The sequence below is a fragment of the Phoxinus phoxinus genome (assembly GCF_949152265.1).
Source record: "Phoxinus phoxinus genome assembly, chromosome: 6".
Classification (NCBI taxonomy): Eukaryota; Metazoa; Chordata; class Actinopteri; order Cypriniformes; family Leuciscidae; genus Phoxinus; species Phoxinus phoxinus.
The window spans coordinates 32,768,563-32,786,517 of NC_136881.1; the positions used below are offsets into that span (position 1 = coordinate 32,768,563).

Sequence of the window (17,955 nt, forward strand, 5' to 3'; positions counted from 1 at the left end):
AGCAATAAATCACAGTTCATTTTGTTCTGCATCATATTTAGGGGCATGGAAATGTAACGTCAATGTCCGTACAAAAATAGACTGGTATGTTAAACTCTTAGACGTATTTTAAAGAGTCTATGCCGCGATATTTACACTTCTCATACTTTTGAAAATACAGCGTTTAGTTGATCCTGATAAGCACTCATTGTCACAGCTGTAAACACGACGGCGTTCTTCTTCCATGAGGGGGTTTGGCGACACTGCATCTTTGTTACCAGGCAGACCGTTAAAGAACGCAACACGCGTCTGCCGGACATCCTGTAGAGTTCAACCAATCAGATCACGACCTCGAAACTCTCAAAGTGTTTCCAGTTAAGTGTGCCATATGCATCAGACGTTCATCCAGCCGTCCGTGGGCGTGACGTCTGAGGCTGAGACTAATCTCTACTTGGCATTAAAGTTCAGCTGCATATGTTTTCTCATTTTGAGAACTGATGAGCCAAGTTATCCCTCATGATCTTACCTGGTAAGCCATTGTGTTTATCCAGTATCGTCCCTCCTTGGTTGCGTAAACCAGTTGAAAGATTTGTGCAACAAGAGATCATACATGTAATGAAATTCTCCCTAATTTTTTTTTACATTTTATGCCTAGATTAACTGATCATATTGAAGATCATCATATTTATTATACTTGATTGTCCACCCTAAAAGACTGTGTCAGCCCTTCAGTCATGTCATGTAGTCTGTGAGTGACTCATTAGATGGGCAGTTAATGGTGGAGAGGGTGTGTTCTTGTGTGTCTCTATGGCCTCAATGATCGTGGAATGTCACACAGGGCAGAGGAGCTCCAAGATGAAGCTAAAGCTATTGTGGGAAGTTTGAGTCATACAGTCCACCACGCCTATAAGGCATGACATGTTTTGTTCTGCCATGTCTTTCTTTAGAGCTTTGTGTGTGTGTGTGTGTGTGTGTGTGTGTGTGTGTGTGTGTGTGTGTGTGTGTGTGTGTGTGTGTGTGTGTGTGTGTGTGTGTGTGTGTGTGATATTTCACTTTATAGAGTTTTATACTTTTAGAAATGTAGCACTTTTGACAGGCATGTTTAAAATGCTGTCCACTCACATGTGAGATTGCATGGCCTATGTAATCAGCATATTATATTCATGTTGAGATGACCAGAAGAAATCTGCTCAACTCATTATCAGACATGTTTCAATTGTAAGTTAATAATAGGGGACAAATCATGTATTTCTTCTTCGGCAATGGTTTTTAAAAAAAGTTGTCGTTTAATTTATGCTTTATCCACACTGACACTGAAATAAAGTCTTTCCCTAGTATATTTATAGCATTTCCTTCAAGAGCATTAGATCTTAAATGTTGTGATTATTGTGAAATATTACGATTTATTTAAAATAAGTGTTTTCTATTTTAAATTATTCTAAAATGTAATGTATTCCTGTGATGCAAAGCTGAATTTTCAGCATCATAACTCTTCAGTGTCACATGATCCTTCAGAAATCATTCTAATATGCTGATTTGGTGAGCAAGAAACATTTATTATTCGTGTCCATTTTGAAAACAGGTGTGCTGCTTAATATTTTTGTCAAAACCGCAATATATTTTTTCAAGATTCTTTGATGAATAGAAAGCTCAAAATATTCAGCATTTATTTGAAATAGAATCCTTATAGCCACTTTTAATACATTTAATGCAACCTTGCTGATTAAAAGTTTTTTTTTTTATCCCAAAAATTCTTACTGACCGCAAACCTTTGAATGGTGGTATATAAAATAATGTAAATATGGATTTTTTTTTTTTCAGGATAGCAGCCACTGGAATGGCAAAAATAAGTTTCAGACACTGTGTGATAAGTCAGGGTGTCGATGAAGAATGTAGGTGATTGTACCGACAGAGAGATTGAGGTTTGGAGGTTTGGGTTTAATCGTGTGTTTGGGGGGAGGGGTGTGTGTGATTGACACTGTGCTGAGAGCTACAATAACCACACTTACGCTGCTCGTCAGGAGAAAGCGACAGATGCAGCAAACACACAGTGGTGTTATTGTTTTCAGTGACTAAGATACACACACACACACACACACACACACACACACACACACAGATTTCATTTTCTGTGCCATTACCAAGGCGACAAGGCCTTTGCATCTCTCTCATTGTTTCCTGTGGCCATTCTTTTTTTTTACTTTCTCAGTGTAAATTTGTATGGTTTCAAAATACATTTTGAAAGGTCAAAGGCTGAACTGGAGACAATCTAAAATGTTTCAGTGAGAATCAATCAGTCATATTTTAACGCTGTTTTGACAGCTTTCTTTAATATCTGAGAGAGATTGTCGTGGTCATCCTGAATTGACTTTGAATAGATGTTGTTGTGGCTTGCTGTAGATCTGCAGTGTGGTTGTGCTACATAGATGTTGCATTTTTCTCTTTAGGGGTCAGCTGCTGAAATTTAAAGGTGAAGGGTACAATTTCAAAAAAGGAAATGCAACAATACATTTATCAACATTTGTTATTTTATCATCCAAAAAAAATCACACACTTTAGCTTTAAAATGGAATGAGGAGCAGATGCTGAATACAAAAAAAAAGCACGGTGGTGATGATGATGATGATGATGATGGCAATGACCTCTTCTAATCTTGATTTATTTATCTTAATCGTACCTAATTATCAAATCATATTTTTTGACTGCGTCTGCATTTCTGCTGCCTTGCCTTACACAGATATTACTGCTAGGTTCAGGACAGTGCTGTTGTGTTTGGTTGTGACTGCACTGCGTCGACTGGCCGGAGATGAGTGTGTGTTTGTGTGTTTTCTTGGTCGAGGGGGGGGGATTGGATTCATGCGCTTGTTAATGGTTCTTTTGATTGGGTTGCTCCTCTGATGTGAATACTGCCATTGTCCTCAGTGCGTGTGTTTAGTTTGTTTAAAAAGGTTTCATCTTGGACTTTATTTGTAGCTGTGGGTTATCTTTCTATTTTCTATGAGCTGTTTTATGTTTGCGTATGTTAGAAGAAAATGCCTATGGCATGGTTTGCGCATTTACATTTTACATTAATGCAGCAACACTCTATAATGCGAATAAATCACTCGTATATAAGATCAAATTTCTCATTAGGTTATAAAAAAATTATTTTGGCAGGCACTTTTATCCAAAGTGACTTACAGTGCATTCAAGGCATTCTTTTTAATCAGGATGTTGGTTTTCTAGGTATCAAACTATTGGAATAGTAGTGTCAGCCCACAGACTGCCTTGACAGTCGTTTAACGACTACCGCTTTGAGTATAATACGAATCAGACAAAGTACTTTTTCAGTCTGGCATGCTGATTGGCTGACTTCAAGGACAGGGTGTGTTTTTTTATCAGTCCAGAAGCAAAGTTGTGTTTACAAGGTATTGGTTTGATATGGGCACTGTTGAGAATAAAACAATCACTGTATATTCATATGGTTGGAAGCTTAGAAATATTTATTGAACTCCAAATCAGCATATTAGAGTGATTTCAAAAGGAGCATGTAACACTGTAACAATGTACGCATGTAACAATAATGATGCTGAAAATGTAGCTTTGATATCTGAGAAACACATTACATTTAAAAAAAATATTCAAATAGAAGACACTTGTTTTAAATTGTAAAAAAATTTACACTTGTTTTATTCTGTTTTTTTTGTATTTTTATCAAAGAAATGCAGCCTTGATGAGACTTTCAAAAATATATTAAAAAGTGTATTCTGAGTTTTTTATTTAAAGGGGTCATCGAATGAAAATTCACTTTTATATGGTGTTTGCATATAAATGTGTCTTTGCAGTGTGTGGACACAACCACCATACAATGAAAAAAAATCACTCCTTTTTTTATAATCCTCAAAAAGCCTAAACACTCTCAATAATCAAGCCGTTTTGATGTCAATCAAATCAAGCAATATGATGTCACATCTCACAACAGTTCCCACACAAGCGATTTTATAGATTATCATGACAGAATATGCTAATCAATGACTAGAAGATAGTTAACTCCACATCAGCAACATAAATTCATCAACTAACTATTCAGAGACGTCCTGTTGCATTCTACATGTTGTCACTTCTTCTTGAGTCTCTCCATCTTTGTCTGAATCCGGTTTGAACATAAAAGGCAGAACAGTTGCTGATATTTTAGTGCTTGTCTGCATGAGGTAATCAGAGCTGCTAACACACACACACACACACACACACACAAAAGCTCTTGAAGCTCCGCCCTCTGTGCCGGGAGCAGCAGCTCATTTGCATTTAAAGGGATGATTTTGACTGACCCTCAAAAAGGGACAATTTTAACATGCTATATTTTGAGCTTAAACTTCACATTCACACTCTGGGGACAACAGAGACTTATTTTACATATTGTGAAAAGGGGCATTATACCACCCCTTTGAGGCTCGAAGTAGTAGGTTAATTAGATAATCCACGATAATGACCATGTCTATGAAATAATCAGTATTTATTATACACATTTCTGCTTTTTTCCCAGTGGTTTCTGTATAGCCATTACATGGAGACTTTCACAGCATAATTTCATTTTTTTTCCATATCATTATATTCTGCAGGGATGCACCAATATTGGCCGCTACCGATAAACGATTATTCTTTATATTTGAAAGCCGATAACTGGTATATTGGCCGATAAATTTAAATCCCAATTTTTATATAATTTTTGAAAGCCTGATTACAAAAACAAAAGTCTCACCATTAAAGCCATGTCCAAATCACACAATTATAATGATGTTCTCATTATAATTTTATGTAGTCTATCTATATGACAGACTTGTGTTGCACATGTTACTCTTAACTTTATCCAGCCATATTTCAAGCAATTCAAAAACATCATGGAGAACAGTGCACATTTGAAGTGTCTCAGCTGAAGGGATACATAATTTATTGACTGTAATATAAAGGCCAAATGTTCTTATCGGGCCGATTACGATAACATTCAAACTTATCATATATCGGCCGATACCGATATGGTGGCCGATATATCGTGCATCCTAATATTCTGGTATGATCTTTTTTAGATAATTAAACGGCATATACAAACAAAATGAGCTGTTGTTTATATCGGTCCGACAGTCTCTGCCTGTCTAGTGGGCGGTTCTTGTCCAGAATAAGATGCAGTGTAGACCAAACCTGTTACTGTTTAGTCAGATGTCTGACTATGTGCGGCTACAGGAATAGGGCTTGTTGCTGTTCCATGCCCAAAACAGGCTTACAATACTCAATTTCATTGTTCCCATGAGAGAACACACTGCATTTATCTGTCTTTGGTAAAACTCATGAATGTATTTCATCTCTCTATCATCCATCCATTCCTATTTTTTTACAAACCACATACATTCTATAATGCAACATGCATTCCCTCTCCTCCCCCTCTCTCTCTCTCTCTCTCTCTCTCTCTCTCTCAAAGTTTTGGCTTAGCTGCTCTGTTTGTTTGTGTATGGTTTGTTATAGGACGCACAGATAGCTTATTTTTTTAATGCTGTACAAAACATTTACACTGTACACATACACTACTACAGTCCCTACCACCTGACAGAAACACTAAGGGGGGAAGGGTATTTAAAATATTAATAATATTGCATGTTTTGTCTCTGGGAAATGCACATTTGACATCGGGGTAACAAATACAGTGACATCTGTAAAAATGGCAACCTAATTTTTATAGAGTAAAAGTGAAATGTTCTGACTGAGTTAAGGCTCTACTCCGATTAAACTTAGGCATGTATTTCCCATAGTATCATACATACTGATACGCTTACACTTTGTCCCGTAGATGGTCTGCTCCCGCGCTTTAACCTCACGTACGAGCAGACCCGTTTCCTCGCTAGAGAAGCATTCAGTTTCAAATTCCGCCATGTAAATAGCGAATCCGCTATTAAAGGGAATGGAAGATGAGACTCTGATTTTTTTGAAAACACACCCATTACTCATTAAGAGAATAGGGACAACCTTTTTAGACCATGCGCCGGGCGCGCCGACCATTTTACCTGTCGTTAAACTAGCAAAAGTGGATTCGGACACACCCTAAGTGCACTTGCGCCATGCGCTTTAGACCATGCGCTTAGATCGTTAAAATAGGGCCCAAGGAATTATCGGTTGTCGGTAACGGGCAAAATTTTCATATCGGTGCATCCATAGTGATAGCCAGAAAGTGTTACTCCCATTGTTGATGCACTCTTCTATAATAGTGTTCTCATTATAATGTTATGTATATGACAGATTGGTGCTGCACTTAACTGTATTTTCATGATCAAAGTGATTCCAGGCATTACTGCACACTTTCAAATCAATAGTTTCACTTCATTTATAACCAAGCAGAAAGAAAAATAGATACATTTTTAAAACTCACTGCGATCATCATTTTCATGATCGATCATCGCTGTCACATCAGAGTACTCGAGTACATCCCTAGTTTGTATATCAATTTTGTACTAGTTTGTATTTCGAACGCTTCCCACCCAGTGGATGGTTGCATGAACGATCGGTCCGTGAGCACAGCGATGTCTTTTGGGCCAAGCTGATAAATGGTCTATGTGGTGCGGTTCAAACAAGTAGCACTGTTTCGTTCTACTTTTGGCAGGTTTGTCCTTTAATGCTTGATGCTCATATGCAACAGAAATGGCGGTGCTTATTGGTTGTGGAACCAGTGCGACCTCTAATAAAATGTAGTCCCACCAGCAGGGAAAAAGTTATCAAATGCGAACATTTAGTCGCAGTTTGAAGCCCTGTAGACCATTCTAGAGAACCTCTCATCATAATCACTGAGTGATTAATTGGTTCATCACATAACTTTTTCAATTAATTCCGCGGCACTAGAATACACAATCTTACTTATCTCATTTCCACAGATTATCCAAGGCCTGATATACACGTCTTCAAGGAGGCCTGTCTACGTCCACAGCGCCAATCCTGTAAGACCCCTGCAGCATCCTTCAACGTCCCTACATCACTGCTTGACTTTTCTTGTCCTGGGCTCCTCCGTCATGTCAAGCCCTAGCAGCAGCCCAGAGAGAGAGGGAGGGATGGCAGGCTCTGTTCAACTGGAGGACCTCAACTCGCCTCCCGGACTGGACACTGACCCTCGTTTTGTTGGCAGCCCAGTTCTCAGTCCAGACTCCAGTTCCCATGATGCTGCGCTCTCCGCCCCGGCAGCCTCCCCTGCTGACTCAGAGAACCTCAGTCCAGATGAGCTCGAGCTTCTGGCTAAACTGGAGGAACAGAACAGGTAGAACAAAAGCACCATACACGCAAACAGTTTTTTTAAAGTGACATATCATTATTTACTCACCCTCCAACTTACATGATTTTATTTCTTCCTTGGAATGCAAAAGCTGAATTTATAGGTCAATATCCTGGCTGCGCTTTGAATGAGAACCAGGCTATGTGCCAAAATGACAAAAATGCACCTTAAAAATAGTCCATACAACATGCTAAATTAGTCTCCGGAAGCCATGTGATAGCTTTGAGGAAAAGTCTTTTGAGATGCATCTATGGTACTTTTTTGTAATTTCTCATTCACTGAATATTTTGAAAGGAGTGCCCAGGACTTTCTTTTTTCTTTTTATCTGATTTTGAGTTTAATGGAAGAAAGAAAGTTTTGTTCCAAACCTGTATAGAAATAACATGAGTCACAGAGGTAATTGCAAAGAGCAAGTGTCTGCAATGTCAAGTGAGTCAAACAGCAACACACTATGTGCGTGCGTGTGCACATACTTGAAAGACATCACTCTGAAGGTACCAGTGCCTCTACAAAGGGAATGCTGTGCGTGCTTGAGACAGAAAGCTATGTGTGTGGTTTATCATTTGACCTGCGAGTAGCATAGTGTGAAACTCGTAGCAGTCAGGCTTCTCTTCCTGTAACAGCTGATACAACCTTTCGCTATTAATCAGTTCTGGTGGTTGCCTGGCAATGACAATAGCAACAGTTACCTTGCTAAATGTGGAGCTTTAATGATCTTTAATGAACTTTTTAGAAGGCAGCAACCATTGTAGAAAATAGTATGGACTTTAAAGGGTTTGTTTATTCACCCAAAAATTCTGTCATTAATCATTAATAATTATCTTTTTGATGAAATCTGAGAGCTTTCTGTCCCTCCATAGACAGCTACGCAACAACCACTTTGACACTTCAAAAAGTTCATAAATATATCATATAACTAATCCATATGAATCATCGGTTTAGTCCAACATTCTCTATAGAGACTCAATCTCTTTATGATGAACAGATTGAATTTAGGCTTTTATTCACATATAAACATTCATCAAGGCACACATCAGTCACGGTAAACGGAAGCGCAAGCATATTCGCTTGACGTGTGAGAACCAATGAGATTCATTCTCGTGTTATGCAGCACGTTTGGGCTTCTGCATGAACCAATGAGCTTCATTCTCGTGTTACGCAGCACGTTTGGGCTTCAGCAAGAACCAATGAGGTTCATTCTCGTGTTACGCAGCACATTTGGGCTTCAGCAAGAACCAATGAAGTTCATTCTCGTGTTACGCAGCACGTTTGGGCTTCTGCATGAACCAATGAGGTTCATTCTCATGTTACGCGCAGCACGTTTGGGCTTCAGCAAGAACCAATGAGGTTCATTCTCGTGTTACGCAGCACGTTTGAGCTTCAGCAAGAACCAATGAGCTTCATTCTCATGTCACACAGCTCGTTTAAGCTTCTGCAAGAACCAATGAGGTTTGTTCTCGCACGTCAAGCAGATTTGATTGAGCTTCTGTTTATGTTTTCTGATCAATGTTTATATGTGAATAAAAGCCTAAATTCAATCTGTTCATCATATAAAGCGATCGAGTCTCTTCAGAAAATGTGGACTAGCACATTAGTAGCATCCCAGATCTTTAACCCCTTGGCTGCACTACCATTTGTACAGTATACCTTAATATCAGTGTATTGTACTGAATTCAGGTTGCTAGAAGCAGATTCCAAATCCATGCGCTCAATGAGTGGATCTCGGAGGAATAGTGGCTCTTCTCTGGTGTCAAGCTCATCTGCGTCCTCTAACCTGTCCCATCTGGAAGAAGACACTTGGATCCTGTGGGGACGCATCGTCAACGAGTGGGATGAGTGGAGACGAAAGAAGGACAAACTTCTGAAGGTGATTGATTGGTCTTTCTTTCATTAACAATGTGAATGACCCACGTCATAGACGCTAGTTTCAAAGACTAAAGAATCTGAAACTTGTACATTGATCTCTTTTTCTGCCTCGGACCTCCCTCTCTCTGCAGGAGCTTATAAGGAAAGGCATTCCTCATCATTTCCGAGCAATCGTTTGGCAGTTGTTATGTAATGCCACTGACATGCCAGTGAAGAATCAGTACTCTGAACTCCTGAAGATGTCCTCGCCCTGTGAAAAACTCATACGCAGAGATATTGCCCGCACATATCCCGAACACGACTTCTTCAAAGGCCAGGACAGCTTGGGACAGGAAGTTCTGTTTAATGTTATGAAGGTGAGAAAGACGGAAAGGGTGATGAAAGAAGGAGAGAGCAGATCAGATGGAAGTGGAGACGTTGTAGAGCAATGAAAAAGAGCAAGAGGTGGTTTATAAAAAAAAAAATTAAAGAACAAATGTAATTTTCACACTGATTACAAAAACAACAAAAAAAATTAATTAAAGGGGTAGTTCACCCAGAAATTAAATGTGTCATCATTTACTGTCATTCTAAATCTGCACGACTTTCTATCTTCTGTAGATTAAAAAAAGAAAAAATTTAGCAGAATGTTGACGCTGTTTTTTTCAATACAGTAAAAATTTGTGGTAACCAGGGAATGTTAAGCTTCAAAAATTACAGAGCGCCACAAGCGGATTTTGTATGGCTTCACATTCACTTTTGTTAAAGGAACACACTGACTTTTTGGGACTTTAGCTTATTCCCCGTATCCCCCAGAGTTAGATAAGTCCATACATACCCTTTTCATCTCCGTGCGTGCCATATACAGTCATGGCCAAAATTGTTGGCACCCCTGGTAAATATGATCAAAACTGGCTGTAAAAAATAAATCTGCATTGTTTATCCTTTTGATCTTTCATTCAAAAAAATTGCCAAAATTCTAACCTTTCATTGAAGCAAGAGAATTGAAAGTGGGGCTAAATCACATTATGAAATAAATGTTTTTCTCCAAAACACGTTGGCCACAATTATTGCCACCCTTTTATTAAATACTTTTTGCAACCTCCTTTTGCCAAGATAACAGCTCTGAGTTTTCTCCTATAATGCCTGATGAGTTTGGAGAACACCTGACAAGAGATCAGAGACCATTCCTCCACACAGAATCTCTCCAGATCCTTCAGATTCCCAGATCCATGTTGGCGCTTCTTCTCTTCAGTTCAGCCCACTCGTTTTCTATAGGGTTCAGGCCAGGGACTGGGATGGCCATTGCAGATCTTGGTTTTGTGCTCAGTGACCCATTTTTGTTTTGATTTTGATATTTGTTTTTGGATTACTGTCCTGTTGGAAGATCCAAACATGGCCCGTTATAAGATTTCTAGCCCCGGCTGTTAGGTTTCGATTTTTTATCTGTTGGTATTTGATCCAATCCATGATGCCATGTATCTGAACAAGATGTCCAGGACCTCTGGCAGAAAATTAGGCCCACAGCAGTAAAGATACAGCAGAGTATTTCATTTTACACATGGGGTACTTTTTTATCCCTGTGTGCACCAAACCCATCTTAAGTGTTTGCTGCCAAAAAACTATTTTTTTGGTTCCTCTGTCCATAGAACGTTTGAAAAGTACCTGACACTACTGGCACTTCAAACGGGACGGGTTCTATGGTCAGATGAAACAAAAAAATAGCTTTGAAAGATCAAAAGGATAAACAATGCAGATTTATTTTTTACAGCCAGTTTTGATCATATTTACCAGGGGTGCCAACAATTTTGGCCATGACTGTATCTGTCTGACGCACCCACCGCTAGCCTAGCTTAGCACAAAGACTGGAGGTAAACGGCTCCAGTTAGGTACTGCCCCAATAAGTGACAAAATAACGCCAATATTTTCCTATTTACATGTTGTGATTTGTATAGTCACCGCGTGTACAAATAACAAGGTCACATGATACACAGCCATCTTCTAACCGTATACATAGTGGGAACTATATTGTGAGAAGGCAAAGCACATGAATGCTACTTCTGCGGAGTGATTTGCTCGCAGCACCTGAGAAGCCCCGTGGTGAGGAACCGAGAGTTCAGAGTGTTGCGTTAATCACTCTGTCCAAGTAGCAGTGCTTCGCCTTCTGAGAATATAGTTCCCAGTATGTATACGGTTAGAAGATGACTGTGTCTCATGTGACCTTGTTATTTGTACTCGCTGTGACTATACAAATCACAACATGCAAAATAGGAAAATGTTGGCGTTATTTTGTCACTTATTGGGAGAAGTGTGCTAGCTGGAGCCGTTTACCTCTAGTCTTTGTGCTAAGCTAGGCTAGCGGTGGGTGCGTCTGACAGTTACGGCACGCACAGAGATGAGAAGGGCATGTATGGACTTATCTAACTCTGGGGGATACGGGGAATAAGCTAAATTCCCAAAAAGTCGGCGTGTTCCTTTAAGATACGATTTTTATGAAGATTGAGATATATAGAATAAAGAAAATCCTAAGGGTTTTTCATGTTTTTTTATTTTATTTTTATTTTTTAAACTATCACTTTACCTTTGGTGGGTTTCTTTCTCACAGGCATATTCTCTGGTGGATCGTGAGGTTGGTTATTGTCAGGGCAGTGCCTTCATCGTAGGATTGCTTCTTATGCAGGTTTGCCTCTGTGTTTTGCTTATCATAATGAAGTAAAATAATGTAAAGAAATGTCTGTGAGCCAAACTTTGCATAAATCAAATTCGTTGTGTGTTTGTAGATGCCGGAGGAGGAGGCTTTCTGTGTGTTTGTCAGACTAATGCAGGAGTACAGGCTTAGAGAGTTGTTTAAACCCAGCATGGCTGAGCTGGGTCTGTGCATCTACCAGTTTGAACACTTGCTACAGGTAAGGAAGAATACGTTCCAGATTTCAGGCTAATATATACATATAATATTGTGGGAGCATTATAGACAAAATAATTATCAGACAAAAATGAACTGTTGTATTAGAGGGGTCACAGGACTTCTACAACAGCTACACTACAGTTCAAAAGTTTCGGGTCAAACATGTTTTTCAAAGAAGTCACTTATGCTCACCTGAACAGTAACAGTAATATTGTGAAATATTATTGGATTATAAGTGTTTTATATTTGAATATATTTAAAAATGTAATTTATTCATGTGATATGATATATTCTAATTTGCTGATGTTACACATCAATGTTCAAAATAGTTCATTCATGTTTTTGTGGAAACCGTGATAAATTTTTTCAGCTTTACTTGGTAACTCTTGTAAGATTCTAAATGTCTAGATTGTCACCAATATATGGGCCAATATATGATTGGCTTAAAGGATTAGTTCACTTTTAAAGTGAAAATTCTGTCATCATATAATCACCCTTAAGTTGTTTCAAACCTGTATGAATTTCTTTCCTCTGCTGAACACAAAGGAAGATATTTAGAAGAATGTCAGTAACCAGACAGTTTTTGGTTCCCATTGACTTCCATAGTATATTTTTTTCCTACTATGGAAGTCAATGGGAACCAAAAACTGTCTGGTTACTGACATTCTTCTAAATATCTTCCTTTGTGTTCAGCAGAGGAAAAAAATTCATACAGGTTTGAAACAACTTAAGGGTGAGTATATGATGACAGAATTTTCACTTTAAAAGTGAACTAATCCTTTAAGAGGGGAATGTGGTTTAAATCTTGTTTATAGTTGCAATTTTTCTATTGTCAAATGTCTCTTAAGTTATAGTATACTGCATGCCAAGATGTCTGGAGTAATGCCATGTTTGTCCACAAGGAGGCAACAGATTTATAGTACATAAACAGAGTCAATACTAAGAATCAATTCAATTTCTTCTCAGAAGTACGTTTATCTAATATCATTCACCAGACTTTTTTCTTGTATTTCATCTCTGTGATCAGGAGCAGTTGCCAGAGCTGAACGTTCATTTCCGTTCTCAGAGTTTCCATACATCTATGTACGCCTCGTCCTGGTTCCTCACTCTCTTCCTCACCTTCCTGCCTCTGCCAATAGCTACACGTATCTTTGACATCTTTATGTATGAGGTATGGACACAAGACACTTTGTGTGTGTCCATGCATGTTACTGACTTGGCTGTGTGCTTTATGAACACAATGTTCCTGGAAGTTAGCAAAATCAGAATAACTTACTTCTAGGGACCTTCTCAAAATGAAAAATGGTTGTTGTAGGATTGTGTTGTGTCCTAATCAGACTAAACGTGCAAAGAAAATGCTTTAATATACTATCTAAAATGCAAAGTTTTGTACGTGTTAAAGTCAATAATATAGCAAGAGTAAAGTCAATGATAGACAAGCAATATAATGTGCATGATATGTGTGCACATTTTCAGGCTTTTTAAAGGAGTGAATGCATCTAGGGGGTTGTAAAAACCTATTAGACATGAAAATATCAGAATGTGGATATTTGTTGTAGTTGTTGAATACTGTGTGATGTTTGTTCAGGGATTGGAGATCATATTCCGAGTTGGAATAGCGATATTGCAGTACAACCAGACAGACCTCATACAGCTAGACATGGAAGGAATGTCACAGGTTAGGAGAAAATCATCTCTGCTACTGTATGTACATCAATATGTTATACATGGACAATACTTTAACTGATGTTCGTTTAATATTCTCACCACAGCACTTTCAGAAGGTGATTCCACATCAGTTTGATAGCTGTCCGGATAAACTTGTACTACGGGCCTATCAGGTCAAATACAATCCCAAAAGAATGAAAAAGTGAGTGATTTGAGAGTAAAAAGTAAATTGAGCTTCCACGTTAAATATGATTATTATGCAGTACATGCTATTGAAATATTATGATGATGATAAAAACAAAGATTTGGTTCTTCTCTAGATTCGATTGTTGATTTTCATTCACAGATTAGAAAAAGAATACACCGCCATTAAGAACAAAGAGATGGAGGAACAGATTGAAATTAAGGTTTGTAAAACCTGAATTTGGTGCAGCTTTTTGAATAACGTGTAGATTGCATTTGTATGCGCATGTTTTACCCAATGATATTTTACTAACTTAATTAAGAATTACATTTTATTATACAATGAATGTATGACTTTACTTTTGTTTAATTCCCCATCTGGGTTTGAATTATAAATGATATATCCATAAAGAGTTCTCCATCATTTACTCATAAGTAAGTGCTCCACTTGGAGCTTTGAATGTAAACATGAATGATTGCTCCAAGTGAACATGATGATACGTCAAACTGAATAAATGTGATAATGCTGTTACACATATTTAATTAATAGCATGTGTTAACTACAGTGTTGTTATTGTTAAATAAAACTAACATATTTTTGGTAAAATAAAATATTAGATAAAAATGTTAACTATTTTTATATCATTTTATTTTATGTTTAAACATTTGCTTTTTTTAAATAAAATACATTAAAAAAAATCCCTTTCATTTTAACAGAGACTACGTACAGAAAATAGACTACTGAAGCAGAGAATAGAGACACTGGAGAAAGTGAGATGGTTTCTATCTTCTAACTGATGATATGCATGAACCTAAAATAGCCCTGATTAGTTTGTGTTTGAGTAAACGGTGTAGATATCTTTATTATGTGAATCATGTAAACTTTTAGAGCATGTCTTTACAGAGGCTCAGCTGTATAGTCTCCTTTTTGATGGTACATTTTTAAAGTCTTATCTCTCTTATTTTTCTCTGCTTTCCTCTGTTGAAATGTCTTCCCCACAATTTTCACCACAAACAAACTCATTTCGTTGTACTTGTATACTTTTACAAACTTTCTCTACTTGTTTTTTCCTATGTAACTATTTTTAATGTTCCCTTTTCTTCTTTTCGTGTGTCTATGTCTAATGTCTTTTTTTCTTATCCTTCCTTTTATCCTGATCTTTCTCTCCCTATTTCCAACCTTTTCTTCCCCCCCTCTGTATCCTTTCTTTCTTTTTTCTTCCTCATCTCTTGTGGTGTTGTAGGAGAGTGCTGCATTAGCAGACAGGTTGATTCAGGTACAGTACTGTCAAGCCAGCTGCACACTAATCTCTCCTTCCTCTCCTCCTCTCGTTGCTCAATCACATGCTTCTTCTCTTCAACCTTCCACGGTTCCTACTATAATGCACTCTTTTTCCTGCCTCTGCACTGTCACATCCACACTATTCTGAGAATGGGCCTGTTGCATGAAAAATGGTCATTTGTTTTTCTGTGTTTCCCATCACTGCCTTGACAGCACATTTGTCTGTATGACTGGAATAATGTCCCAGAGGTGCTCCAAGTGAAGGTTAACCCTGACACTCTATATCGGCAGTGTAGCCTTGCATGTGGGATGTGGAAGCATAGGTGTGCATCAGGGCTCCGTATTAGGTCTGGTGGCATTTTTCATATTTTATCATGTAATTCATTACATTTCAAAATTCAGTGGGATTCTTTTGATTCTTGAATTGATCAGATTTCTTCTTTGGTTTTATGACACAGAGGTATCATTGCATGTAGCCCCTCTCATTACCTTGACTGGAATGCTATACTTATCTCCCCTTAACCCTTAAGCAAAGAGACACATCTCCCAAGAAGAGACTTACTCCATTTCTCTTCTCTCAGGGTCAGGTGACACGAGCCCAGGAGGCAGAGGAGAACTACGTTATTAAGCGTGAACTGGCTGTGGTTCGGCAGCAGTGTTATACAGCCAGTGAGAGTCTGGAAAAAGCTCAGGACACCATACGCGAACTTCAGCAACACAAGGTGACAGCAGATGCCTAGCTACAAGTTCAGTTACGGTTCTGAGCCTATTTTTGCTGCACTCAGCTGACCTCAGCAAGAAATAGAGATTAAATGCTACAAAAACCTTTTTATTGATAGTCTTTTAGCTTTTATGAAGCTACATAAAATGACTGGAGTGAACTGCTGCTCACCCATCATTTAAAAAAAAAAGATGTCTGCCACTGCTTGTGGAACTTGCACAAAACATGGCAGACACACCAAGAGCACTTTCTATTCAACAATTCTAATTGAATATAGATGATTTAGGCAGTTTGCATAAGTTTACATTAACCATTTTAGAATTTATGTCCGTTAATTAGGGGGAAAAAATCAATGGAATCACCCAATGTATATAGCAACACAGCTCTGAAATGCTGTCTGTGTGAAAGCACTGCAACGCAGGCTTGTCAATCCAGTTATTCTTTCTCACTGCTTACAAGTGCAGTGTGAAACAGACTTAACAATCACATCCATTGACTGGAAACAACAAAAAGGAAAGATTCTCTCTTTTATACAGTGGCAGTGTGAGATCGTGCTGTTTACCGGAAAACTGAACAAAGTCACATGCCATATGAACAGGCTTTTAATATTTTGAAACCATCATTATGTTCGCTGTACACATGGCTGCAGGCTATTCTTAGTCAAAAGATCTGCTTTCGCACAGCAGAATTACCCTGAACTGGGTCACTGATAGTTCAGAGATTATATCCTGGGAAGATTTATGAAAATGACTTATTATTACTAAGTTGACTGTTTGAACCCATCATTACATTTTAAAAACTGTCATCATCCTCACAAATTAGAAGAATGGATGCTAAAGCATTCGCTATCTAAGGGGGTATTTCGATTTTTTTTTTTTTTTTTTAATTCATTTAAGTGTGAGTGAAAGGCATGTGTGAGAAGATGTCGGGGTGTGGTGTGTGTCATGTTGAGTGTGATCCTGACATGTTTCACACTCAGAGCAACACTCTCTGGTCATATGTATTTTCCTGTGCTACACTCAGAATTGACCACCATCCCATAGAGGTGCTGATCTCAACAGAACTAGTGTACCATGTGCACCTAACAGCTAATCTTGTTGTTGTTAACTATCTTTTTTTGTGATAATCGTGTTTCTTGCAGCATCATTTATTAAATTAGGCAGTCTCTGGCTCTCTTGAACTTGTAAAAACAATGAATATTCATATTTATCACCACCAAGGAGTTCTGGAGGGGGAAAAAACTTTATAGACATCTTGGATTACTGATGGTAAATTTTTCACTGTTTAAACCAACATGAGTTTACACGTCTCTTAAATCTTTTAAAAATTCTTGCATTTCAGTGTATACCATGTTATGTTGCAGTTGATAAAAGTTGCCGCCCAGTTGTTTTATTTACTCAACAAAGCCATTTTTTCTTTAATTTTGGCAAAAATCTGCATGCACTCACCCTCAAAATGTCTTATTTTAGACCAGTTATTGAATTGTTTTACAGAGATATCAATTTCTTGATAGCTATAATAAAGAAAACACTACAGTTAAGATCTGACAGGGATTTAGTATGTTTAAATGTGAGTTTTTATGTTGCTTATTCGACCTAAATCTGATGAATCTGGTTTCATTACCTGGGGCTCGCTGTGGTTGACATGAAATGTTATTTGTGGTCTACGTTTCACATCCATTTTTAGCACACACACACACATATATATATATATATATATATATATATATATACATATTCACCTATATCATAAAATTTTTAATTCCAAGTATCAGCGTTCAGTGAAATGTTGTTAGTGGAGTCTGGATCTCTGGCAGCACTAGTTTTCTCATGTGAAAGGTTCATTTCCGCTGCGCTTTGCTGTCTGGAAAGGAAAGCATTTGTTTTTTAGCTAAAAGTCCAGTCCTTCTACTAGTGCTTTACAAGTAAACCGAGGTAGAATGAGCGAGAGTTTATGCGATTGACACATCTGAGTAATACGGGTATGATGAAGTGACTGGAAGCCTGGAGGGAGGTAAGAAAAACAGAAGTAAAAGTCCGTGGGAACTAGTGTTCACACAAGTCTCCAGGGCAGGCCACAGCCCCTTC

At 38.1% G+C, this 17,955-nt stretch overlaps 1 protein-coding gene across 2 annotated transcripts in view; it reads left to right on the top strand.

Moving 5' to 3' along the window:
* Positions 1-17,955, top strand: part of evi5l (ecotropic viral integration site 5 like) — a 49,512-nt gene that overhangs the window by 9,959 nt on the left and 21,598 nt on the right. The window contains exons 2-13 of one of the 2 annotated variants that reach the window (XM_079616684.1): positions 6,873-7,249; positions 8,942-9,131; positions 9,262-9,486; positions 11,715-11,789; positions 11,890-12,015; positions 13,042-13,185; positions 13,603-13,692; positions 13,787-13,884; positions 14,029-14,089; positions 14,583-14,636; positions 15,110-15,142; positions 15,729-15,869. In XM_079616684.1, the coding sequence (XP_079472810.1) occupies positions 7,008-7,249; positions 8,942-9,131; positions 9,262-9,486; positions 11,715-11,789; positions 11,890-12,015; positions 13,042-13,185; positions 13,603-13,692; positions 13,787-13,884; positions 14,029-14,089; positions 14,583-14,636; positions 15,110-15,142; positions 15,729-15,869 (1,479 nt within the window). In that variant the 5' untranslated portion in view covers positions 6,873-7,007. The remainder of the gene's footprint in view (positions 1-6,872; positions 7,250-8,941; positions 9,132-9,261; positions 9,487-11,714; positions 11,790-11,889; positions 12,016-13,041; positions 13,186-13,602; positions 13,693-13,786; positions 13,885-14,028; positions 14,090-14,582; positions 14,637-15,109; positions 15,143-15,728; positions 15,870-17,955) is intronic. The other variant, XM_079616683.1, reaches the window with a different exon arrangement.